We start from the raw sequence: 25,081 nt of genomic DNA, 5'->3' as shown, positions 1-25,081 counted from the left end.
CTAATGTAACTCACTTTACGTCCCCAGAACAACAGTGCTATCGTGCGGGTCTAGTCGTACATGAAGTGTGGGACCAGATCAGATGTACGATTAGTAATTGTGGAGATAAGCAATGCACGTGTGCATCTAGCGTGAACTCACCAGTGTCTTTGGGGTGCGCATCTTAGCAGAGTCCGGATGCACAGACCTGATGATGAACAACAGGGCTGGAGACCCCAGCATGATCAGAGCGACGACAACGCAACCAAGAATCAGGCCCAAGGATAAGAGGTCTGGAAGCAAAAAACAAAGGAAGGACATGACAACCTGGTGGAGAAATTACCCACAAGTCACAACGAAGAGCATGAAAACACAAACTGTTAGCCCTTCCGACTAGGCCATCCTATCACCAACCCCCATCATCTCACAGCCCCATCACAAACTTGGATAGCAAGGAAGTCATCAGATCAAGTAATGACTTTCTGTGTATAATTCAGGCATAACTCCTGCTAAATGTGTGGCGAAACACCCCCAATGACCTACGCCAACAAACCTTCACATGGAAGATATAGCTTGTCGTTATACACGCTAGCCCTGCTTTTATGTGTAACTCTCTAATTCACCCCACATCTTCAACCCTTATATCTCCTGTCATAAAGTTTGTAAATGCACTCATTAGTCTGTTTACAGAGCGTTATTAACATCCCATAAATGCTGGTGAAGTCAGGTCCTTGCCATGTTTAGCAATGAGTAGCCCCTAACTGATGTTCAGATAGGACATACATCATGGCATCATGTGCGCTGGTCAGATCCCTGTTTAACACTAGAGTGGATTTTGCAGGAGAACACTTCTGAAAGGCGGACCCATCAGCGACAGCCATTTCAGTGTGCACAAGAGACAGGAGTCCTGCATGCCTTCAGCCTCAGGAGACAGGATTCCATCACAGTCAGGACCAGTCAAGAACAGACTGGTGTTCAAAGCTCTGACTTACTAACAAATGTGCCCAGGGGTGGCCTGCTGCGTCTTATGGAGCAAATTCTTCCATATACGCCTCAAAGTTCTTTCCAAGCGAGCCACCAACCGCTCTGGTCCCATCTAACATTATCAATAGGATGTGATGTGGACTTGAGTCCAGGCACACCAACTCTGAAATGAACTTTCAGTAGATAATCAAATTCTTGCTATTTAGCTTTGAATCAGAAAAGTCTCATAAACCAATGTTTTAAATACTATACCACACTGGTTCATCTTCGCTTTAAGCAGTGTCTCACACATGATCTGTGCGTGTCTTGATAATTAAATTTGTTTACTTAGTTACTTTTTAGGTTGAGCATAAGCATGCAAACTTGTGAATACTTTAGTATTCTTCTTTTGTGGATTTAAAGCAGTCCCCCTGCTGTTCATTTGTTTGTTTCACTGTCCTTTAAAAATCCTTGCTTGCTAGTGCTTAACCTGTCGTATTTGTCCCTCTTTTTTGTAACTTGTTCCCTCCCCTGGAGCATCGCTGTATTACTTACAGCCTTCCAGTTAGCCCAATATTGCCATCTGTTTAGGGACTACTTTTCTTTTTCTCAAAGGGCATTTCACACTTCGCTTGATGTATTCAGTGGCTCCAAGACATGAGCGCTTGATGTTTTCAGTGGCTCCAGTTGTCTAATAACGGCTGTCATTCTTGTTCTTATCGCCTCACATAGAGGAACAACCCCCCTCCTGCTTCGCTGTTTTAGCCATCCCACCACCCCTCCCTTTTGTATGTGTTTGTTTGTAGCTTTAGCTCCCTTTTGTGTGTGTTTGTTTGTAGTCTTACCTCCCTTTTGTGTGTGGTTGTAGTGTTACGTCACCTCACTTTTGTGTGTGTTTGTTTGTAGTCCTACCTCCCTTTTGTGTGTGCTTGTTTGTAGTCTTACCTCCCTTTTGTGTGTTTTTGTTTGTAGCTTTACCTTCCTTTTGTGTGTGTTTGTTTGTAGCCTTACCTCCCTTTTGTGTGTGTCTGTTTCTAGCCTTACCTTCACTTTTCAGTGTTTGTTTATAGCCTTACCTGCCTTTTGTGTGTGTTTGTTTGTAGCCTTACCTCCCTTTTGTGTGTTGTTATTTCTAGTCTCACCTTCCTTTTGTGTGTTTGTTTGTAGCCTTACTTCCCTTTTGTGTATGTTTGTTTGTAGCCTTACCTCCCATTTGTGTGTGTTTGTTTGTAGTCTTACCTACCTTTTGTGTGTTTGTTTGTAGCCTTAACTCCCTTTTGTGTGTGTTTGTAGTCTTACCTCCCTTTTGTATGTGTTTGTTTGTAGCTTTACCGCCCTTTTGTATGTGTTTGTTTGTAGCCTTACCTACCTTTTGTGTGTTTGTTTATAGCCTTAACTCCCTTTTGTGTGTGTTTGTTTGTAGCCTTACCTCCCTTTTGTGTGTGTTTGTTTGTAGTCTTACCTCCCTTTTGTGTGTGTTTCTTTCTAGCCTTACCTTTCTTTCGTGTATGTTTGTTTGTAGCATTAACTCCCTTTTGTGTGTGTTTGTTTGTAGTCTTACCAACCTTTTGTGTGTTTCTTTGTAGCCTTAACTCCCTTTTGTGTGTGTTTGTTTGTAGTCTTACCTCCCTTTTGTGTGTGTTTGTTTGTAGCCTTACCTCCCATTTGTGTGTGTTTGTTTGTAGCCTTACCTCCCTTTGCTGTGTGTTTGTAGTCTTACCTCCCTTTTGTGTGTGTTTGTTTGTAGCCTTACCTTCCTTTCGTGTGTTTTTGTTTGAGTCTTACCTCACTTTTGTGTGTGTTTGTTTGTAGCCTTACCTCACTTTTGTGTGTGTTTGTGTGTAGTCTTACCTCCCTTTTGTGTGTGTTTCTTTCTGGCCTTACCTTTCTTTCGTGTATGTTTGTTTGTAGCATTAACTCCCTTTTGTGTGTGTTTGTTTGTAGTCTTACCAACCTTTTGTGTGTTTCTTTGTAGCCTTAACTCCCTTTTGTGTGTGTTTCTTTGTAGCCTTACCTCCCTTTTGTGTGTGTTTGTTTGTAGCCTTACCTCCCATTTGTGTGTATTTGGTTGTAGTCTCACCTTTCTTTTGTGTGCTTGTTTGCACTCTTACCTCCCTTTTGTGTGTTTGTAGCCTTACCTTCATTTTGTGAGTGTTTGTAGCCTTACCTCCCTTTTGTGTGTGTATGTTTCTAGCCTTACCTCCCTTTTGTGTGTGTTTGTTTGTAGCCTTACTTTCCTTTCACGTGTGTTTGTTTGTAGCCTTACCTCCCTTTGGTGTGTGTTTGTAGCCTTACCTCCCTTTTGTGTGTGTTTGTTTGTAGCCTTACCTCCCTTTTGTGTGTGTTTGTTTGTAGCCTTACCTCCCTTTGCTGTGTGTTTGTAGCCTTACCTCCCTTTTGTGGGTGTTTGTTTGTAGCCTTACCTTCCTTTCATGTGCTTTTGTTTGCAGTCTTACCTCCCTTTTGCGTGTGTTCGTTTGTAGCCTTACCTCCCTTTTGCGTGTGTTTTTGTAGCCTTCCCTCCCTTTTGTGTGTGTTTGTTTGTAGCCTTACCGTCCTTTCGTGTGTGTTTGTTTGTAGCCTTACCTCCCTTTTGTGTGTGTTTGTTTGTAGCCTTACCTCCCTTTTGTGTGTTTGTTTGTAGCCTTACTTTACTTTTGTGTGTGTTTGTTTGTAGTCTTACCTCCCTATGGTGTGTGTTTGTAGCCTTACCTTCCTTTTGTGTGTGTTTGTTTGTAGCCTTACCTCCCTTTTGTGTGTGTTTGTTTGTACGCTTAACTTCCTTTCGTGTGTGGTTGTTTGTAGTCTTACCTTCCTTTTGTGCATTTGTAGCCTTACCTCCCTTTTCTGTGTTTGGTTGTAGCCTTACCTCCCTTTTGTGTGCGTTTGGTTGTAGTCTTACCTTCCTTTTGTGTGTTTGTTTGTAGGCTTACCTCCCTTTTGTGTGTTTGTCTGTAGCCTTTTGGATGTTTGTTTGTAGCCTTACTTCCCTTTTGTGTTCGTTTGGTTGTAGCCTTACCTTCCTTTTGTGTGTTTGTTTGTAGGCTCACCTCCCTTTTGTGTGTTTGTCTGTAGCCTTACCTCCCTTTTTGTGTGTTTGTTTGTAGTCTTACCTCCCTTTTGTGTGTTTGTTTGTAGGCCTACCTCCAGTTTGTGTGTTTGTCTGTAGCCTTACCTCCCTTTTTGTGTGTTTGTTTGTAGTCTTACCTCCCTTTTGTGTGTTTGTTTGTAGCCTTACCTCCCTTTTGTTTGCATTTGGTTGTAGTCTTACCTTCCTTTTGTGTGTGTTTGTTTGGACCCTTACCTTCCTTTTGTGTGTTTGTCTGTAGCCTTACCTACCTTTTGTATGTCTGTTTGTAGCCTTACCTCCCTTTTTGTGTGTTTGTTTGTAGGCCTACCTCCCGTTTGTGTGTTTGTCTGTAGCCTTACCTCCCTTTTTGTGTGTTTGTTTGTAGTCTTACCTCCCTTTTGTGTGTTTGTTTGTAGCCTTACCTTCATTTTGTGAGTGTTTGTTTGTAGTCTTAGCTCCCTTTTGTGTGTGTTTGTTTGTAGCCTTACTTTCCTTTCGTGTGTGTTTGTTTGTACCCTTACCTCCCTTTGGTGTGTGTTTGTAGCCTTACCTCCCTTTTGTGTGTGTTTGTTTGTAGACTTACCTCCCTTTTGTGTGTTTGTTTGCAGCCTTACTTTCCTTTTGCGTGTGTTTGTTTGTAGTCTTACCTCCCTTTGGTGTGTGTTTGTAGCCTTACCTCCCTTTTGTCTGTGTTTGTTTGTAGCCTTACCTCCCTTTTGTGTGTGTTTGTTTGGACCCTTACCTTCCTTTTATGTGTTTGTTTGTAGTCTCACCTTCCTTTTGTGTGTTTGTAGCCTTACCTCCCTTTTGTGTGTGTTTGTTTGTAGCCTTATCTCCCATTTGTGTGCATTTGGTTGTAGTCTTACCTTTCTTTTGTGTGTTTGTTTGTGCTCTTATCTCCCTTTTGTGTGTTTCTAGCCTTACCTTCATTTTGTGAGTGTTTGTAGCCTTACCTCCCTTTTCTGTGTGTATGTTTGTAGCCTTACCTCCCTTTTTGTGTGTGTTTGTTTGTAGCCTTACCTCCCTTTGGTGTGTGTTTGTAGCCTTACCTCCCTTTTGTGTGTGTTTGTTTGTAGCCTTACCTTCCTTTCGTGTGTTTCTGTTTGTAGTCTTACCTCCCTTTTGCGTGTGTTCGTTTGTAGCCTTACCTCCATTTTGCGTGTGTTTGTTTGTAGCCTTCCCTTCCTTTCGTGTGTTTTTGTTTGTAGTCTTACCTCCCATTTGCGTGTGTTTGTTTGTAGTCTTACCTCCCTTTTGGGTGTGTTTGTTTGTAGCCTTATCTCCCTTTTGTGTGTGTTTGTTTGTAGCCTTACCTTCCTTTCCTCTGTGTTTGTTTGTAGCCTTACCTCCCTTTTGTGTGTGTTTGTTTGTAGCCTTACCTCCCTTTTGTGTGTTTGTAGCCTTACTTTACTTTTGTGTGTGTTTGTTTGTAGTCTTACCTCCCTATGGTGTGTGTTTGTAGCCTTACCTCCCTTTTGTGTGTGTTTGTTTGTAGCCTTACCTCCCTTTTGTGTGTGTTTGTTTGTACGCTTACCTTCCTTTCGTGTGTGTTTGTTTGTAGTCTTACCTTCCTTTTGTGCATTTGTAGCCTTACCTCCCTTTTCTGCGTTTGTTTGTAGCCTTACCTCCCTTTTGTGTGTTTGTTTGTAGCCTTACCTTCATTTTGTGAGTGTTTGTTTGTAGTCTTACCTCCCTTTTGTGTGTTTGTTTGTAGCCTTACCTCCCTTTTGTGTGAGTTTGGTTGTAGTCTTACCTTCCATTTGTGTGTTTGTTTGTAGGCTTACCTCCCTTTTGTGTGTTTGTCTGTAGCCTTTTGTATGTTTGCTTGTAGCCTTACTTCCGTTTTGTGTTCGTTTGGTTGTAGTCTTACCTTCCTTTTGTGTGTTTGTTTGTAGGCTCACCTCTCTTTTGTGTGTTTGTCTGTAGCCTTACCTCCCCTTTTGTGTGTTTGTTTGTAGTCTTACCTCCCTTTTGTGTGTTTGTTTATAGCCTTTCCTTAATTTTGTGAATGTTTGTTTGTAGTCTTACCTCCCTTTTGTGTGTGTTTGTTTGTAGCCTTACTTTCCTTTTGTGTGTGTTTGTTTGTAGTCTTACCTCCCTTTGGTGTGTGTTTGTACCCTTACCCCCCTTTTGTGTGTGTTTGTTTGTAGCCTTACCTCCCTTTTGTGTGTGTTTGTTTGGACCCTTACCTTCCTTTTGTGTGTGTTTGTTTGTAGTCTCACCTTCCTTTTGGGTGTTTGTAGCCTTACCTCCCTTTTGTGTTTGTTTGTTTGTAGCCTTACCTCCCATTTGTGTGCGTTTGGTTGTAGACTTACCTTTCTTTTGTGTGTTTGTTTGTAGTCTTACCTCCCTTTTGTGTGTTTGTAGCCTTACCTTCATTTTGTGAGTGTGTGTAGCCTTACGTCCCTTTTGTGTGTGTATGTTTCTAGCCTTACCTCCCTTTTGTGTGTGTTTGTTTGTAGCCTTACTTTCCTTTTGTGCATGTTTGTGTGTAGCCTTACCTCCCTTTGGTGTCTGTTTGTAGCCTTACCTCCCTTTTGTGTGTGTTTGTTTGTTGCCTTACCTCCCTTTTATGTGTTTGTTTGTAGCCTTACTTTACTTTTGTGTGTGTTTGTTGTCTTACCTCCCTATGGTATGTGTTTGTAGCCTTACCTCCCTTTTGTGTGTTTCTTTGTAGCCTTACCTCCCTTTTGTGTGTGTTTGTTTGTACGCTTACCTTCCTTTCGTGTGTGTTTGTTTGTAGTCTTACCTTACTTTTGTGCATTTGTAGCCTTATCTCCCTTTTGTGTGTTTGTTTCTAGCCTTACCTCCCTTTTGTTTGCATTTGGTTGTAGTCTTACCTTCCTTTTGTGTGTTTGTTTGCAGGCGTACCTCCCTTTTGTGTGTTTGTCTGTAGCCTTACCTCCCTTTTGTATGTCTGTTTGTAGCCTTACCTCCCTTTTGTGTGCTTTTGGTTGTAGTCTTACCTTCCTTTTGTGTGTTTGTCTGTAGGCTTACCTCCCTTTTGTGTGTTTGTCTGTAGCCTTACCTCCCTTTTTGTGTGTTTGTTTGTAGTCTTACCTCCCTTTTGTGTGTTTGTTTGTAGCCTTACCTTCATTTTGTGAGTGTTTGTTTGTAGTCTTACCTCCCTTTTGTGTGTGTTTGTTTGTAGCCTTACCTCCCTTTTGTGTGTGTTTGTTTGTAGCCTTACTTTCCTGTCGTGTGTGTTTGTTTGTAGTCTTACCTCCCTTTGGTGTGTGTTTGTAGCCTTAACTCCCTTTTGTGTGTATTTGTTTGTAGCCTTACCTCACTTTTGTGTGTGTTTGTTTGTAGCCTTACCTCCCTTTTGTGTGTGTTTGTTTGTAGCCTTACTTTACTTTCGTGTGTGTTTGTTTGTAGTCTTACCTCCCTACTGTGTGTTTGTAGCCTTACCTCCCTTTTGTGTGTGTTTGTTTGTAGCCTTACCTTCCTTTCATGTGTGTTTGTTTGTAGCCTTACCTCCCTTTTGTGTGTGTTTGTTTGTAGCCTTACCTCCCTTTTGTGTGTTTGTTTGTAGCCTTACTTTACTTTCGTGTGTGTTTGTTTGTAGTCTTACCTCCCTATGGTGTGTGTTTGTAGCCTTAACTCCGTTTTGTGTGTGTTTCTTTGTAGCCTTACCTCCCTTTTGTGTGTGTTTGTTTGTAGCCTTACCTCCCTTTCGTGTGTATTTGGTTGTAGTCTCACCTTTCTTTTGTGTGCTTGTTTGTACTCTTACCTCCCTTTTGTGTGTTTGTAGCCTTACCTTCATTTTGTGAGTGTTTGTAGCCTTACCTCCCTTTTGTGTGTGTATGTTTCTAGCCTTACCTCCCTTTTGTGTGTGTTTGTTTGTAGCCTTATTTCCTTTCATGTGTGTTTGTTTGTAGCCTTACCTCCCTTTGGTGTGTGTTTGTAGCCTTACCTCCCTTTTTTGTGTGTTTGTTTGTACTCTTACCTCCCTTTTGTGTGTTTGTAGCCTTACCTTCATTTTGTGAGTGTTTGTAGCCTTACCTCCCTTTTGTGTGTGTATGTTTCTAGCCTTACCTCCCTTTTGTGTGTGTTTGTTTGTAGCCTTATTTCCTTTCATGTGTGTTTGTTTGTAGCCTTACCTCCCTTTGGTGTGTGTTTGTAGCCTTACCTCCCTTTGCTGTGTGTTTGTAGCCTTACCTCCCTTTTGTGTGTGTTTGTTTGTAGCCTTACCTTCCTTTCATGTGCTTTTGTTTGCAGTCTTACCTCCCGTTTGCGTGTGTTCGTTTGTAGCCTTACCTCCCTTTTGTGTGTGTTTGTTTGTAGCCTTACCTTCCTTTCGTGTGTGTTTGTTTGTAGCCTTACCTCCCTTTTGTGTGTGTTTGTTTGTAGCCTTACCTCCCTTTTGTGTGTTTGTTTGTAGCCTTACTTTACTTTTGTGTGTGTTTGTTTGTAGTCTTACCTCCCTATGGTGTGTGTTTGTAGCCTTACCTCCCTTTTGTGTGTGTTTGTTTGTAGCCTTACCTCCCTTTTGTGTGTGTTTGTTTGTACGCTTAACTTCCCTTTCGTGTGTGTTTGTTTGTAATCTTACCTTCCTTTTGTGCATTTGTAGCCTTACCTCCCTTTTGTGTGTTTGGTTGTAGCCTTACCTCCCTTTTGTGTGCGTTTGGTTGTAGTCTTACCTTCCTTTTGTGTGTTTGTTTGTAGGCTTACCTCCCTTTTGTGTGTTTGTCTGTAGCCTTTTGGATGTTTGTTTGTAGCCTTACTTCCCTTTTGTGTTCGTTTGGTTGTAGTCTTACCTTCCTTTTGTGTGTTTGTTTGTAGGCTCACCTCCCTTTTGTGTGTTTGTCTGTAGCCTTACCTCCCTTTTTGTGTGTTTGTTTGTAGTCTTACCTCCCTTTTGTGTGTGTTTGTTTGTAGCCTTACTTTCCTTTTGTGTGTGTTTGTTTGTAGCCTTACTTTCCTTTGGTGTGTGTTTGTAGCCTTACCTCCCTTTTGTTTGCATTTGGTTGTAGTCTTACCTTCCTTTTGTGTGTGTTTGTTTGGACCCTTACCTTCCTTTTGTGTGTTTGTCTGTAGCCTTACCTCCCTTTTGAATGTCTGTTTGTAGCCTTACCTCCCTTTTTGTGTGTTTGTTTGTAGGCTTACTTCCCTTTTGTGTGTTTGTCTGTAGCCTTACCTCCCTTTTTGTGTGTTTGTTTGTAGTCTTACCTCCCTTTTGTGTGTTTGTTTGTAGCCTTACCTTCATTTTGTGAGTGTTTGTTTGTAGTCTTACCTCCCTTTTGTGTGTGTTTGTTTGTAGCCTTACTTTCCTTTCGTGTGTGTTTGTTTGTACCCTTACCTCCCTTTGGTGTGTGTTTGTAGCCTTACCTCCCTTTTGTGTGTGTTTGTTTGTAGCCTTACCTCCCTTTTGTGTGTTTGTTTGTAGACTTACCTCCCTTTTGTGTGTGTTTGTTTGTAGCCTTACTTTCCTTTTGTGTGTGTTTGTTTGTAGTCTTACCTCCCTTTGGTGTGTGTTTGTAGCCTTACCTCCCTTTTGTGTGTGTTTGTTTGTATCCTTACCTCCCTTTTGTGTGTGTTTGTTTGGACCCTTACCTTCCTTTTATGTGTTTGTTTGTAGTCTCACCTTCCTTTTGTGTGTTTGTAGCCTTACCTCCCTTTTGTGTGTGTTTGTTTGTAGCCTTATCTCCCATTTGTGTGAATTTGGTTGTAGTCTTACCTTTCTTTTGTGTGTTTGTTTGTACTCTTATCTCCCTTTTGTGTGTTTGTAGCCTTACCTTCATTTTGTGAGTGTTTGTAGCCTTACCTCCCTTTTGTGTGTGTATGTTTGTAGCCTTACCTCCCTTTTTGTGTGTGTTTGTTTGTAGCCTTACCTCCCTTTGGTGTGTGTTTGTAGCCTTACCTCCCTTTTGTGTGTGTTTGTTTGTAGCCTTACCTTCCTTTCGTGTGTTTCTGTTTGTGGTCTTACCTCCCTTTTGCGTGTGTTCGTTTGTAGCCTTACCTCCATTTTGCGTGTGTTTGTTTGTAGCCTTCCCTTCCTTTCGTGTGTTTTTGTTTGTAGTCTTACCTCCCATTTGCGTGTGTTTGTTTGTAGTCTTACCTCCCTTTTGGGTGTGTTTGTTTGTAGCCTTATCTCCCTTTTGTGTGTGTTTGTTTGTAGCCTTACCTTCCTTTCCTGTGTGTTTGTTTGTAGCCTTACCTCCCTTTTGTGTGTGTTTGTTTGTAGCCTTACCTCCCTTTTGTGTGTTTGTTTGTAGCCTTACTTTACTTTTGTGTGTGTTTGTTTGTAGTCTTACCTCCCTATGGTGTGTGTTTGTAGCCTTATCTCCCTTTTGTGTGTGTTTGTTTGTAGCCTTACCTTCCTTTCCTGTGTGTTTGTTTGTAGCCTTACCTCCCTTTTGTGTGTGTTTGTTTGTAGCCTTACCTCCCTTTTGTGTGTTTGTTTGTAGCCTTACTTTACTTTTGTGTGTGTTTGTTTGTAGCCTTACCTCCCTTTTGTGTGTGTTTGTTTGTACGCTTACCTTCCTTTCGTGTGTGTTTGTTTGTAGTCTTACCTTCCTTTTGTGCATTTGTAGACTTACCTCCCTTTTGTGCGTTTGTTTGTAGCCTTACCTCCCTTTTGTGTGAGTTTGGTTGTAGTCTTACCTTCCTTTTGTGTGTTTGTTTGTAGGCTTACCTCCCATTTGTGTGTTTGTTTGTAGCCTTACCTCCCTTTTGTGTGAGTTTGGTTGTAGTCTTACCTTCCATTTGTGTGTTTGTTTGTAGCCTTACTTCCCTTTTGTGTTCGTTTGGTTGTAGTCTTTCCTTCCTTTTGTGTGTTTGTTTGTAGGCTCAACTCCCTTTTGTGTGTTTGTCTGTAGCCTTACCTCCCTTTTTGTGTGTTTGTTTGTAGTCTTACCTCCCTTTTGTGTGTTTGTTTATAGCCTTTCCTTCATTTTGTGAATGTTTGTTTGTAGTCTTACCTCCCTTTTGTGTGTGTTTGTTTGTAGCCTTACTTTCCTTTTGTGTGTGTTTGTTTGTAGCCTTACCTCCCTTTGGTGTGTGTTTGTACCCTTACCCCCCTTTTGTGTGTGTTTGTTTGTAGCCTTACCTCCCTTTTGTGTGTGTTTGTTTGGACCCTTACCTTCCTTTTGTGTGTGTTTGTTTGTAGTCTCACCTTCCTTTTGTGTGTTTGTAGCCTTACCTCCCTTTTGTGTTTGTTTGTTTGTAGCCTTACGTCCCATTTGTGTGCGTTTGGTTGTAGACTTACCTTTCTTTTGTGTGTTTGTTTGTAGCCTTACCTCCCTTTTGTGTGCTTGTAGCCTTACCTTCATTTTGTGAGTGATTGTAGCCTTACGTCCCTTTTGTGTGTGTATGTTTCTAGCCTTACCTCCCTTTTGTGTGTGTTTGTTTGTAGCCTTACTTTCCTTTCGTGCATGTTTGTTTGTAGACTTACCTCCCTTTGGTGTCTGTTTGTAGCCTTACCTCCGTTTTGTGTGTGTTTGTTTGTTGCCTTACCTCCCTTTTGTGTGTTTGTTTGTAGCCTTACTTTACTTTTGTGTGTGTTTGTTTGTAGGCTTACCTCCCTATGGTATGTGTTTGTAGCCTTACCTCCCTTTTGTGTGTTTGTTTGTAGCCTTACCTCCCTTTTGTGTGTGTTTGTTTGTACGCTTACCTTCCTTTCGTGTGTGTTTGTTTTTGTCTTACCTTCCTTTTGTGCATTTGTAGCCTTATCTCCCTTTTGTTTGTTTGTTTCTAGCCTTACCTCCCTTTTGTTTGCATTTGGTTGTAGTCTTACCTTCCTTTTGTGTGTTTGTTTGTAGGCGTACCTCCCTTTTGTGTGTTTGTCTGTAGCCTTACCTCCCTTTTGTATGTCTGTTTGTAGCCTTACCTCCCTTTTGTGTGCTTTTGGTTGTAGTCTTACCTTCCTTTTGTGTGTTTGTTTGTAGGCTTACCTCCCTTTTGTGTGTTTGTCTGTAGCCTTACCTCCCTTTTTGTGTCTTTGTTTGTAGTCTTACCTCCCTTTTGTGTGTTTGTTTGTAGCCTTACCTTCATTTTGTGAGTGTTTGTTTGTAGTCTTACCTCCCTTTTGTGTGTGTTTGTTTGTAGCCTTACCTCCCTTTTGTGTGTGTTTGTTTGTAGCCTTACTTTCCTGTCGTGTGTGTTTGTTTGTAGTCTTACCTCCCATTGGTGTGTGTTTGTAGCCTTAACTCCCTTTTGTGTGTATTTGTTTGTAGCCTTACCTCACTTTTGTGTGTGTTTGTTTGTAGCCTTACCTCCCTTTGCTGTGTGTTTGTAGCTTTACCTCCCTTTTGTGTGTGTTTGTTTGTAGCCTTACTTTACTTTCGTGTGTGTTTGTTTGTAGTCTTACCTCCCTACTGTGTGTTTGTAGCCTTACCTCCCTTTTGTGTGTGTTTGTTTGTAGCCTTACCTTCCTTTCATGTGTGTTTGTTTGTAGCCTTACCTCCCTTTTGTGTGTGTTTGTTTGTAGCCTTACCTCCCTTTTGTGTGTTTGTTTGTAGCCTTACTTTACTTTCGTGTGTGTTTGTTTGTAGTCTTACCTCCCTATGGTGTGTGTTTGTAGCCTTAACTCCCTTTTGTGTGTGTTTCTTTGTAACCTTACCTCCCTTTTGTGTGTGTTTGTTTGTAGCCTTACCTCCCTTTCGTGTGTATTTGGTTGTAGTCTCACCTTTCTTTTCTGTGCTTGTTTGTACTCTTACCTCCCTTTTGTGTGTTTGTAGCCTTACCTTCATTTTGTGAGTGTTTGTAGCCTTACCTCCCTTTTGTGTGTGTATGTTTCTAGCCTTACCTCCCTTTTGTGTGTGTTTGTTTGTAGCCTTACTTTCCTATCATGTGTGTTTGTTTGTAGCCTTACCTCCCTTTGGTGTGTGTTTGTAGCCTTACCTCCCTTTTGTGTGTGTTTGTTTGTAGCCTTACCTCGCTTTTGTGTGTGTTTGTTTGTAGCCTTACCTCCCTTTGCTGTGTGTTTGTAGCCTTACCTCCCTTTTGTGTGTGTTTGTTTGTAGCCTTACCTTCCTTTCATGTGCTTTTGTTTGCAGTCTTACCTCCCTTTTGCGTGTGTTCGTTTGTAGCCTTACCTCCCTTTTGCGTGTGTTTTTGTAGCCTTCCCTCCCTTTTGTGTGTGTTTGTTTGTAGCCTTACCTTCCTTTCGTGTGTGTTTGTTTGTAGCCTTACCTCCCTTTTGTGTGTGTTTGTTTGTAGCCTTACCTCCCTTTTGTGTGTTTGTTTGTAGCCTTACTTTACTTTTGTGTGTGTTTGTTTGTAGTCTTACCTCCCTATGGTGTGTGTTTGTAGCCTTACCTCCCTTTTGTGTGTGTTTGTTTGTAGCCTTACCTCCCTTTTGTGTGTGTTTGTTTGTACGCTTAACTTCCTTTCGTGTGTGTTTGTTTGTAGTCTTACCTTCCTTTTGTGCATTTGTAGCCTTACCTCCCTTTTGTGTGTTTGGTTGTAGCCTTATCTCCCTTTTGTGTGCGTTTGGTTGTAGTCTTACCTTCCTTTTGTGTGTTTGTTTGTAGGCTTACCTCCCTTTTGTGTGTTTGTCTGTAGCCTTTTGGATGTTTGTTTGTAGCCTTACTTCCCTTTTGAGTTCGTTTGGTTGTAGTCTTACCTTCCTTTTGTGTGTTTGTTTGTAGGCTCACCTCCCTTTTGTGTGTTTGTCTGTAGCCTTACCTCCCTTTTTGTGTGTTTGTTTGTAGTCTTACCTTCATTTTGTGAGTGTTTGTTTGTAGTCTTACCTCCCTTTTGTGTGTGCTTGTTTGTAGCCTTACTTTCCTTTCGTGTGTGTTTGTTTGTAGTCTTACCTCCCTTTGGTGTGTGTTTGTAGCCTTACCTCCCTTTTGTTTGCATTTGGTTGTAGTCTTACCTTCCTTCTGTGTGTGTGTGTTTGGACCCTTACCTTCCTTTTGTGTGTTTGTCTGTAGCCTTACCTCCCTTTTGTATGTCTGTTTGTAGCCTTACCTCCCTTTTTGTGTGTTTGTTTGGAGGCTTACCTCCCTTTTGTGTGTTTGTCTGTACCCTTACCTCCCTTTTTGTGTGTTTGTTTGTAGTCTTACCTCCCTTTTGTGTGTTGTTTGTAGCCTTACCTTCATTTTGTGAGTGTTTGTTTGTAGTCTTACCTCCCTTTTGTGTGTGTTTGTTTGTAGCCTTACTTTCCTTTCGTGTGTGTTTGTTTGTACCCTTACCTCCCTTTGGTGTGTGTTTGTAGCCTTACCTCCCTTTTGTGTGTGTTTGTTTGTAGCCTTACCTCCCTTTTGTGTGTTTGTTTGTAGACTTACCTCCCTTTTGTGTGTGTTTGTTTGTAGCCTTACTTTCCTTTTGTGTGTGTTTGTTTGTAGTCTTACCTCCCTTTGGTGTGTGTTTGTAGCCTTACCTCCCTTTTGTGTGTGTTTGTTTGTAGCCTTACCTCCCTTTTGTGTGCGTTTGTTTGGACCCTTACCTTCCTTTTATGTGTTTGTTTGTAGTCTCACCTTCCTTTTGTGTGTTTGTAGCCTTATCTCCCATTTGTGTGCATTTGGTTGTAGTCTTACCTTTCTTTTGTGTGTTTGTTTGCACTCGTATCTCCCTTTTGTGTGTTTGTAGCCTTACCTTCATTTTGTGAGTGTTTGTAGCCTTACCTCCCTTTTGTGTGTGTATGTTTGTAGCCTTACCTCCCTTTTTGTGTGTGTTTGTTTGTAGCCTTACCTCCCTTTGGTGTGTGTTTGTAGCCTTACCTTCCTTTTGTGTGTGTTTGTTTGTAGCCTTACCTCCCTTTTGTGTGTGTTTGTTTGTACGCTTAACTTCCTTTCGTGTGTGGTTGTTTGTAGTCTTACCTTCCTTTTGTGCATTTGTAGCCTTACCTCCCTTTTCTGTGTTTGGTTGTAGCCTTACCTCCCTTTTGTGTGCGTTTGGTTGTAGTCTTACCTTCCTTTTGTGTGTTTGTTTGTAGGCTTACCTCCCTTTTGTGTGTTTGTCTGTAGCCTTTTGGATGTTTGTTTGTAGCCTTACTTCCCTTTTGTGTTCGTTTGGTTGTAGCCTTACCTTCCTTTTGTGTGTTTGTTTGTAGGCTCACCTCCCTTTTGTGTGTTTGTCTGTAGCCTTACCTCCCTTTTTGTGTGTTTGTTTGTAGTCTTACCTCCCTTTTGTGTGTTTGTTTGTAGGCCTACCTCCAGTTTGTGTGTTTGTCTGTAGCCTTACCTCCCTTTTTGTGTGTTTGTTTGTAGTCTTACCTCCCTTTTGTGTGTTTGTTTGTAGCCTTACCTCCCTTTTGTTTGCATTTGGTTGTAGTCTTACCTTCCTTTTGTGTGTGTTTGTTTGGACCCTTACCTTCCTTTTGTGTGTTTGTCTGTAGCCTTACCTACCTTTTGTATGTCTGTTTGTAGCCTTACCTCCCTTTTTGTGTGTTTGTTTGTAGGCCTACCTCCCGTTTGTGTGTTTGTCTGTAGCCTTACCTCCCTTTTTGTGTGTTTGTTTGTAGTCTTACCTCCCTTTTGTGTGTTTGTTTGTAGCCTTACCTTCATTTTGTGAGTGTTTGTTTGTAGTCTTAGCTCCCTTTTGTGTGTGTTTGTTTGTAGCCTTACTTTCCTTTCGTGTGTGTTTGTTTGTACCCTTACCTCCCTTTGGTGTGTGTTTGTAGCCTTACCTCCCTTTTGTGTGTGTTTGTTTGTAGACTTACCTCCCTTTTGTGTGTTTGTTTGCAGCCTTACTTTCCTTTTGCGTGTGTTTGTTTGTAGTCTTACCTCCCTTTGGTGTGTGTTTGTAGCCTTACCTCCCTTTTGTCTGTGTTTGTTTGTAGCCTTACCTCCCTTTTGTGTGTGTTTGTTTGGACCCTTACCTTCCTTTTATGTGTTTGTTTGTAGTCTCACCTTCCTTTTGTGTGTTTGTAGCCTTACCTCCCTTTTGTGTGTGTTTGTTTGTAGCCTTATCTCCCATTTGTGTGCATTTGGTTGTAGTCTTACCTTTCTTTTGTGTGTTTGTTTGTGCTCTTATCTCCCTTTTGTGTGTTTCTAGCCTTACCTTCATTTTGTGAGTGTTTGTAGCCTTACCTCCCTTTTCTGTGTGTATGTTTGTAGCCTTACCTCCCTTTTTGTGTGTGTTTGTTTGTAGCCTTACCTCCCTTTGGTGTGTGTTTGTAGCCTTACCTCCCTTTTGTGTGTGTTTGTTTGTAGCCTTACCTTCCTTTCGTGTGTTTCTGTTTGTAGTCTTACCTCCCTTTTGCGTGTGTTCGTTTGTAGCCTTACCTCCATTTTGCGTGTGTTTGTTTGTAGCCTTCCCTTCCTTTCGTGTGTTTTTGTTTGTAGTCTTACCTCCCATTTGCGTGTGTTTGTTTGTAGTCTTACCTCCCTTTTGGGTGTGTTTGTTTGTAGCCTTATCTCCCTTTTGTGTGTGTTTGTTTGTAGCCTTACCTTCCTTTCCTCTGTGTTTGTTTGTAGCCTTACCTCCCTTTTGTGTGTGTTTGTTTGTAGCCTTACCTCCCTTTTGTGTGTTTGTAGCCTTACTTTACTTTTGTGTGTGTTTGTTTGTAGTCTTACCTCCCTATGGTGTGTGTTTGTAGCCTTACCTCCCTTTTGTGTGTGTTTGTTTGTAGCCTTACCTCCCTTTTGTGTGTGTTTGTTTGTACGCTTACCTTCCTTTCGTGTGTGTTTGTTTGTAGTCTTACCTTCCTTTTGTGCATTTGTAGCCTTACCTCCCTTTTCTGCGTTTGTTTGTAGCCTTACCTCCCTTTTGTGTGTTTGTTTGTAGCCTTACCTTCATTTTGTGAGTGTTTGTTTGTAGTCTTACCTCCCTTTTGTGTGTTTGTTTGTAGCCTTACCTCCCTTTTGTGTGAGTTTGGTTGTAGTCTTACCTTCCATTTGTGTGTTTGTTTGTAGGCTTACCTCCCTTTTGTGTGTTTGTCTGTAGCCTTTTGTATGTTTGCTTGTAGCCTTACTTCCGTTTTGTGTTCGTTTGGTTGTAGTCTTACCTTCCTTTTGTGTGTTTGTTTGTAGGCTCACCTCTCTTTTGTGTGTTTGTCTGTAGCCTTACCTCCCCTTTTGTGTGTTTGTTTGTAGTCTTACCTCCCTTTTGTGTGTTTGTTTATAGCCTTTCCTTAATTTTGTGAATGTTTGTTTGTAGTCTTACCTCCCTTTTGTGTGTGTTTGTTTGTAGCCTTACTTTCCTTTTGTGTGTGTTTGTTTGTAGTCTTACCTCCCTTTGGTGTGTGTTTGTACCCTTACCCCCCTTTTGTGTGTGTTTGTTTGTAGCCTTACCTCCCTTTTGTGTGTGTTTGTTTGGACCCTTACCTTCCTTTTGTGTGTGTTTGTTTGTAGTCTCACCTTCCTTTTGGGTGTTTGTAGCCTTACCTCCCTTTTGTGTTTGTTTGTTTGTAGCCTTACCTCCCATTTGTGTGCGTTTGGTTGTAGACTTACCTTTCTTTTGTGTGTTTGTTTGTAGTCTTACCTCCCTTTTGTGTGTTTGTAGCCTTACCTTCATTTTGTGAGTGTGTGTAGCCTTACGTCCCTTTTGTGTGTGTATGTTTCTAGCCTTACCTCCCTTTTGTGTGTGTTTGTTTGTAGCCTTACTTTCCTTTTGTGCATGTTTGTGTGTAGCCTTACCTCCCTTTGGTGTCTGTTTGTAGCCTTACCTCCCTTTTGTGTGTGTTTGTTTGTTGCCTTACCTCCCTTTTATGTGTTTGTTTGTAGCCTTACTTTACTTTTGTGTGTGTTTGTTGTCTTACCTCCCTATGGTATGTGTTTGTAGCCTTACCTCCCTTTTGTGTGTTTCTTTGTAGCCTTACCTCCCTTTTGTGTGTGTTTGTTTGTACGCTTACCTTCCTTTCGTGTGTGTTTGTTTGTAGTCTTACCTTACTTTTGTGCATTTGTAGCCTTATCTCCCTTTTGTGTGTTTGTTTCTAGCCTTACCTCCCTTTTGTTTGCATTTGGTTGTAGTCTTACCTTCCTTTTGTGTGTTTGTTTGCAGGCGTACCTCCCTTTTGTGTGTTTGTCTGTAGCCTTACCTCCCTTTTGTATGTCTGTTTGTAGCCTTACCTCCCTTTTGTGTGCTTTTGGTTGTAGTCTTACCTTCCTTTTGTGTGTTTGTCTGTAGGCTTACCTCCCTTTTGTGTGTTTGTCTGTAGCCTTACCTCCCTTTTTGTGTGTTTGTTTGTAGTCTTACCTCCCTTTTGTGTGTTTGTTTGTAGCCTTACCTTCATTTTGTGAGTGTTTGTTTGTAGTCTTACCTCCCTTTTGTGTGTGTTTGTTTGTAGCCTTACCTCCCTTTTGTGTGTGTTTGTTTGTAGCCTTACTTTCCTGTCGTGTGTGTTTGTTTGTAGTCTTACCTCCCTTTGGTGTGTGTTTGTAGCCTTAACTCCCTTTTGTGTGTATTTGTTTGTAGCCTTACCTCACTTTTGTGTGTGTTTGTTTGTAGCCTTACCTCCCTTTTGTGTGTGTTTGTTTGTAGCCTTACTTTACTTTCGTGTGTGTTTGTTTGTAGTCTTACCTCCCTACTGTGTGTTTGTAGCCTTACCTCCCTTTTGTGTGTGTTTGTTTGTAGCCTTACCTTCCTTTCATGTGTGTTTGTTTGTAGCCTTACCTCCCTTTTGTGTGTGTTTGTTTGTAGCCTTACCTCCCTTTTGTGTGTTTGTTTGTAGCCTTACTTTACTTTCGTGTGTGTTTGTTTGTAGTCTTACCTCCCTATGGTGTGTGTTTGTAGCCTTAACTCCGTTTTGTGTGTGTTTCTTTGTAGCCTTACCTCCCTTTTGTGTGTGTTTGTTTGTAGCCTTACCTCCCTTTCGTGTGTATTTGGTTGTAGTCTCACCTTTCTTTTGTGTGCTTGTTTGTACTCTTACCTCCCTTTTGTGTGTTTGTAGCCTTACCTTCATTTTGTGAGTGTTTGTAGCCTTACCTCCCTTTTGTGTGTGTATGTTTCTAGCCTTACCTCCCTTTTGTGTGTGTTTGTTTGTAGCCTTATTTCCTTTCATGTGTGTTTGTTTGTAGCCTTACCTCCCTTTGGTGTGTGTTTGTAGCCTTACCTCCCTTTTTTGTGTGTTTCTTTGTACTCTTACCTCCCTTTTGTGTGTTTGTAGCCTTACCTTCATTTTGTGAGTGTTTGTAGCCTTACCTCCCTTTTGTGTGTGTATGTTTCTAGCCTTACCTCCCTTTTGTGTGTGTTTGTTTGTAGCCTTATTTCCTTTCATGTGTGTTTGTTTGTAGCCTTACCTCCCTTTGGTGTGTGTTTGTAGCCTTACCTCCCTTTGCTGTGTGTTTGTAGCCTTACCTCCCTTTTGTGTGTGTTTGTTTGTAGCCTTACCTTCCTTTCATGTGCTTTTGTTTGCAGTCTTACCTCCCGTTTGCGTGTGTTCGTTTGTAGCCTTACCTCCCTTTTGTGTGTGTTTGTTTGTAGCCTTACCTTCCTTTCGTGTGTGTTTGTTTGTAGCCTTACCTCCCTTTTGTGTGTGTTTGTTTGTAGCCTTACCTCCCTTTTGTGTGTTTGTTTGTAGCCTTACTTTACTTTTGTGTGTGTTTGTTTGTAGTCTTACCTCCCTATGGTGTGTGTTTGTAGCCTTACCTCCCTTTTGTGTGTGTTTGTTTGTAGCCTTACCTCCCTTTTGTGTGTGTTTGTTTGTACGCTTAACTTCCCTTTCGTGTGTGTTTGTTTGTAATCTTACCTTCCTTTTGTGCATTTGTAGCCTTACCTCCCTTTTGTGTGTTTGGTTGTAGCCTTACCTCCCTTTTGTGTGCGTTTGGTTGTAGTCTTACCTTCCTTTTGTGTGTTTGTTTGTAGGCTTACCTCCCTTTTGTGTGTTTGTCTGTAGCCTTTTGGATGTTTGTTTGTAGCCTTACTTCCCTTTTGTGTTCGTTTGGTTGTAGTCTTACCTTCCTTTTGTGTGTTTGTTTGTAGGCTCACCTCCCTTTTGTGTGTTTGTCTGTAGCCTTACCTCCCTTTTTGTGTGTTTGTTTGTAGTCTTACCTCCCTTTTGTGTGTGTTTGTTTGTAGCCTTACTTTCCTTTTGTGTGTGTTTGTTTGTAGCCTTACTTTCCTTTGGTGTGTGTTTGTAGCCTTACCTCCCTTTTGTTTGCATTTGGTTGTAGTCTTACCTTCCTTTTGTGTGTGTTTGTTTGGACCCTTACCTTCCTTTTGTGTGTTTGTCTGTAGCCTTACCTCCCTTTTGAATGTCTGTTTGTAGCCTTACCTCCCTTTTTGTGTGTTTGTTTGTAGGCTTACTTCCCTTTTGTGTGTTTGTCTGTAGCCTTACCTCCCTTTTTGTGTGTTTGTTTGTAGTCTTACCTCCCTTTTGTGTGTTTGTTTGTAGCCTTACCTTCATTTTGTGAGTGTTTGTTTGTAGTCTTACCTCCCTTTTGTGTGTGTTTGTTTGTAGCCTTACTTTCCTTTCGTGTGTGTTTGTTTGTACCCTTACCTCCCTTTGGTGTGTGTTTGTAGCCTTACCTCCCTTTTGTGTGTGTTTGTTTGTAGCCTTACCTCCCTTTTGTGTGTTTGTTTGTAGACTTACCTCCCTTTTGTGTGTGTTTGTTTGTAGCCTTACTTTCCTTTTGTGTGTGTTTGTTTGTAGTCTTACCTCCCTTTGGTGTGTGTTTGTAGCCTTACCTCCCTTTTGTGTGTGTTTGTTTGTATCCTTACCTCCCTTTTGTGTGTGTTTGTTTGGACCCTTACCTTCCTTTTATGTGTTTGTTTGTAGTCTCACCTTCCTTTTGTGTGTTTGTAGCCTTACCTCCCTTTTGTGTGTGTTTGTTTGTAGCCTTATCTCCCATTTGTGTGAATTTGGTTGTAGTCTTACCTTTCTTTTGTGTGTTTGTTTGTACTCTTATCTCCCTTTTGTGTGTTTGTAGCCTTACCTTCATTTTGTGAGTGTTTGTAGCCTTACCTCCCTTTTGTGTGTGTATGTTTGTAGCCTTACCTCCCTTTTTGTGTGTGTTTGTTTGTAGCCTTACCTCCCTTTGGTGTGTGTTTGTAGCCTTACCTCCCTTTTGTGTGTGTTTGTTTGTAGCCTTACCTTCCTTTCGTGTGTTTCTGTTTGTGGTCTTACCTCCCTTTTGCGTGTGTTCGTTTGTAGCCTTACCTCCATTTTGCGTGTGTTTGTTTGTAGCCTTCCCTTCCTTTCGTGTGTTTTTGTTTGTAGTCTTACCTCCCATTTGCGTGTGTTTGTTTGTAGTCTTACCTCCCTTTTGGGTGTGTTTGTTTGTAGCCTTATCTCCCTTTTGTGTGTGTTTGTTTGTAGCCTTACCTTCCTTTCCTGTGTGTTTGTTTGTAGCCTTACCTCCCTTTTGTGTGTGTTTGTTTGTAGCCTTACCTCCCTTTTGTGTGTTTGTTTGTAGCCTTACTTTACTTTTGTGTGTGTTTGTTTGTAGTCTTACCTCCCTATGGTGTGTGTTTGTAGCCTTATCTCCCTTTTGTGTGTGTTTGTTTGTAGCCTTACCTTCCTTTCCTGTGTGTTTGTTTGTAGCCTTACCTCCCTTTTGTGTGTGTTTGTTTGTAGCCTTACCTCCCTTTTGTGTGTTTGTTTGTAGCCTTACTTTACTTTTGTGTGTGTTTGTTTGTAGCCTTACCTCCCTTTTGTGTGTGTTTGTTTGTACGCTTACCTTCCTTTCGTGTGTGTTTGTTTGTAGTCTTACCTTCCTTTTGTGCATTTGTAGACTTACCTCCCTTTTGTGCGTTTGTTTGTAGCCTTACCTCCCTTTTGTGTGAGTTTGGTTGTAGTCTTACCTTCCTTTTGTGTGTTTGTTTGTAGGCTTACCTCCCATTTGTGTGTTTGTTTGTAGCCTTACCTCCCTTTTGTGTGAGTTTGGTTGTAGTCTTACCTTCCATTTGTGTGTTTGTTTGTAGCCTTACTTCCCTTTTGTGTTCGTTTGGTTGTAGTCTTTCCTTCCTTTTGTGTGTTTGTTTGTAGGCTCAACTCCCTTTTGTGTGTTTGTCTGTAGCCTTACCTCCCTTTTTGTGTGTTTGTTTGTAGTCTTACCTCCCTTTTGTGTGTTTGTTTATAGCCTTTCCTTCATTTTGTGAATGTTTGTTTGTAGTCTTACCTCCCTTTTGTGTGTGTTTGTTTGTAGCCTTACTTTCCTTTTGTGTGTGTTTGTTTGTAGCCTTACCTCCCTTTGGTGTGTGTTTGTACCCTTACCCCCCTTTTGTGTGTGTTTGTTTGTAGCCTTACCTCCCTTTTGTGTGTGTTTGTTTGGACCCTTACCTTCCTTTTGTGTGTGTTTGTTTGTAGTCTCACCTTCCTTTTGTGTGTTTGTAGCCTTACCTCCCTTTTGTGTTTGTTTGTTTGTAGCCTTACGTCCCATTTGTGTGCGTTTGGTTGTAGACTTACCTTTCTTTTGTGTGTTTGTTTGTAGCCTTACCTCCCTTTTGTGTGCTTGTAGCCTTACCTTCATTTTGTGAGTGATTGTAGCCTTACGTCCCTTTTGTGTGTGTATGTTTCTAGCCTTACCTCCCTTTTGTGTGTGTTTGTTTGTAGCCTTACTTTCCTTTCGTGCATGTTTGTTTGTAGACTTACCTCCCTTTGGTGTCTGTTTGTAGCCTTACCTCCGTTTTGTGTGTGTTTGTTTGTTGCCTTACCTCCCTTTTGTGTGTTTGTTTGTAGCCTTACTTTACTTTTGTGTGTGTTTGTTTGTAGGCTTACCTCCCTATGGTATGTGTTTGTAGCCTTACCTCCCTTTTGTGTGTTTGTTTGTAGCCTTACCTCCCTTTTGTGTGTGTTTGTTTGTACGCTTACCTTCCTTTCGTGTGTGTTTGTTTTTGTCTTACCTTCCTTTTGTGCATTTGTAGCCTTATCTCCCTTTTGTTTGTTTGTTTCTAGCCTTACCTCCCTTTTGTTTGCATTTGGTTGTAGTCTTACCTTCCTTTTGTGTGTTTGTTTGTAGGCGTACCTCCCTTTTGTGTGTTTGTCTGTAGCCTTACCTCCCTTTTGTATGTCTGTTTGTAGCCTTACCTCCCTTTTGTGTGCTTTTGGTTGTAGTCTTACCTTCCTTTTGTGTGTTTGTTTGTAGGCTTACCTCCCTTTTGTGTGTTTGTCTGTAGCCTTACCTCCCTTTTTGTGTCTTTGTTTGTAGTCTTACCTCCCTTTTGTGTGTTTGTTTGTAGCCTTACCTTCATTTTGTGAGTGTTTGTTTGTAGTCTTACCTCCCTTTTGTGTGTGTTTGTTTGTAGCCTTACCTCCCTTTTGTGTGTGTTTGTTTGTAGCCTTACTTTCCTGTCGTGTGTGTTTGTTTGTAGTCTTACCTCCCATTGGTGTGTGTTTGTAGCCTTAACTCCCTTTTGTGTGTATTTGTTTGTAGCCTTACCTCACTTTTGTGTGTGTTTGTTTGTAGCCTTACCTCCCTTTGCTGTGTGTTTGTAGCTTTACCTCCCTTTTGTGTGTGTTTGTTTGTAGCCTTACTTTACTTTCGTGTGTGTTTGTTTGTAGTCTTACCTCCCTACTGTGTGTTTGTAGCCTTACCTCCCTTTTGTGTGTGTTTGTTTGTAGCCTTACCTTCCTTTCATGTGTGTTTGTTTGTAGCCTTACCTCCCTTTTGTGTGTGTTTGTTTGTAGCCTTACCTCCCTTTTGTGTGTTTGTTTGTAGCCTTACTTTACTTTCGTGTGTGTTTGTTTGTAGTCTTACCTCCCTATGGTGTGTGTTTGTAGCCTTAACTCCCTTTTGTGTGTGTTTCTTTGTAACCTTACCTCCCTTTTGTGTGTGTTTGTTTGTAGCCTTACCTCCCTTTCGTGTGTATTTGGTTGTAGTCTCACCTTTCTTTTCTGTGCTTGTTTGTACTCTTACCTCCCTTTTGTGTGTTTGTAGCCTTACCTTCATTTTGTGAGTGTTTGTAGCCTTACCTCCCTTTTGTGTGTGTATGTTTCTAGCCTTACCTCCCTTTTGTGTGTGTTTGTTTGTAGCCTTACTTTCCTATCATGTGTGTTTGTTTGTAGCCTTACCTCCCTTTGGTGTGTGTTTGTAGCCTTACCTCCCTTTTGTGTGTGTTTGTTTGTAGCCTTACCTCGCTTTTGTGTGTGTTTGTTTGTAGCCTTACCTCCCTTTGCTGTGTGTTTGTAGCCTTACCTCCCTTTTGTGTGTGTTTGTTTGTAGCCTTACCTTCCTTTCATGTGCTTTTGTTTGCAGTCTTACCTCCCTTTTGCGTGTGTTCGTTTGTAGCCTTACCTCCCTTTTGCGTGTGTTTTTGTAGCCTTCCCTCCCTTTTGTGTGTGTTTGTTTGTAGCCTTACCTTCCTTTCGTGTGTGTTTGTTTGTAGCCTTACCTCCCTTTTGTGTGTGTTTGTTTGTAGCCTTACCTCCCTTTTGTGTGTTTGTTTGTAGCCTTACTTTACTTTTGTGTGTGTTTGTTTGTAGTCTTACCTCCCTATGGTGTGTGTTTGTAGCCTTACCTCCCTTTTGTGTGTGTTTGTTTGTAGCCTTACCTCCCTTTTGTGTGTGTTTGTTTGTACGCTTAACTTCCTTTCGTGTGTGTTTGTTTGTAGTCTTACCTTCCTTTTGTGCATTTGTAGCCTTACCTCCCTTTTGTGTGTTTGGTTGTAGCCTTATCTCCCTTTTGTGTGCGTTTGGTTGTAGTCTTACCTTCCTTTTGTGTGTTTGTTTGTAGGCTTACCTCCCTTTTGTGTGTTTGTCTGTAGCCTTTTGGATGTTTGTTTGTAGCCTTACTTCCCTTTTGAGTTCGTTTGGTTGTAGTCTTACCTTCCTTTTGTGTGTTTGTTTGTAGGCTCACCTCCCTTTTGTGTGTTTGTCTGTAGCCTTACCTCCCTTTTTGTGTGTTTGTTTGTAGTCTTACCTTCATTTTGTGAGTGTTTGTTTGTAGTCTTACCTCCCTTTTGTGTGTGCTTGTTTGTAGCCTTACTTTCCTTTCGTGTGTGTTTGTTTGTAGTCTTACCTCCCTTTGGTGTGTGTTTGTAGCCTTACCTCCCTTTTGTTTGCATTTGGTTGTAGTCTTACCTTCCTTCTGTGTGTGTGTGTTTGGACCCTTACCTTCCTTTTGTGTGTTTGTCTGTAGCCTTACCTCCCTTTTGTATGTCTGTTTGTAGCCTTACCTCCCTTTTTGTGTGTTTGTTTGGAGGCTTACCTCCCTTTTGTGTGTTTGTCTGTACCCTTACCTCCCTTTTTGTGTGTTTGTTTGTAGTCTTACCTCCCTTTTGTGTGTTGTTTGTAGCCTT

The 25,081-nt window shown here is 41.4% G+C and overlaps 1 protein-coding gene across 2 annotated transcripts in view; it reads right to left on the bottom strand.

Annotated features, from left to right (window-relative positions):
* Nucleotides 1-25,081, bottom strand: part of LOC138262275 (uncharacterized) — a 299,128-nt gene that overhangs the window by 45,005 nt on the left and 229,042 nt on the right. For both annotated transcript variants that reach the window (XM_069212160.1, XM_069212161.1), the window contains exon 7: nucleotides 142-272. In XM_069212160.1, coding sequence (XP_069068261.1) covers nucleotides 142-272 — 131 coding nt within the window. The remainder of the gene's footprint in view (nucleotides 1-141; nucleotides 273-25,081) is intronic.

The sequence above is a fragment of the Pleurodeles waltl genome, chromosome 10, assembly GCF_031143425.1.
Source record: "Pleurodeles waltl isolate 20211129_DDA chromosome 10, aPleWal1.hap1.20221129, whole genome shotgun sequence".
NCBI classification, from domain to species: Eukaryota; Metazoa; Chordata; class Amphibia; order Caudata; family Salamandridae; genus Pleurodeles; species Pleurodeles waltl.
This window is presented reverse-complemented; position numbering and strand designations above follow the sequence as displayed.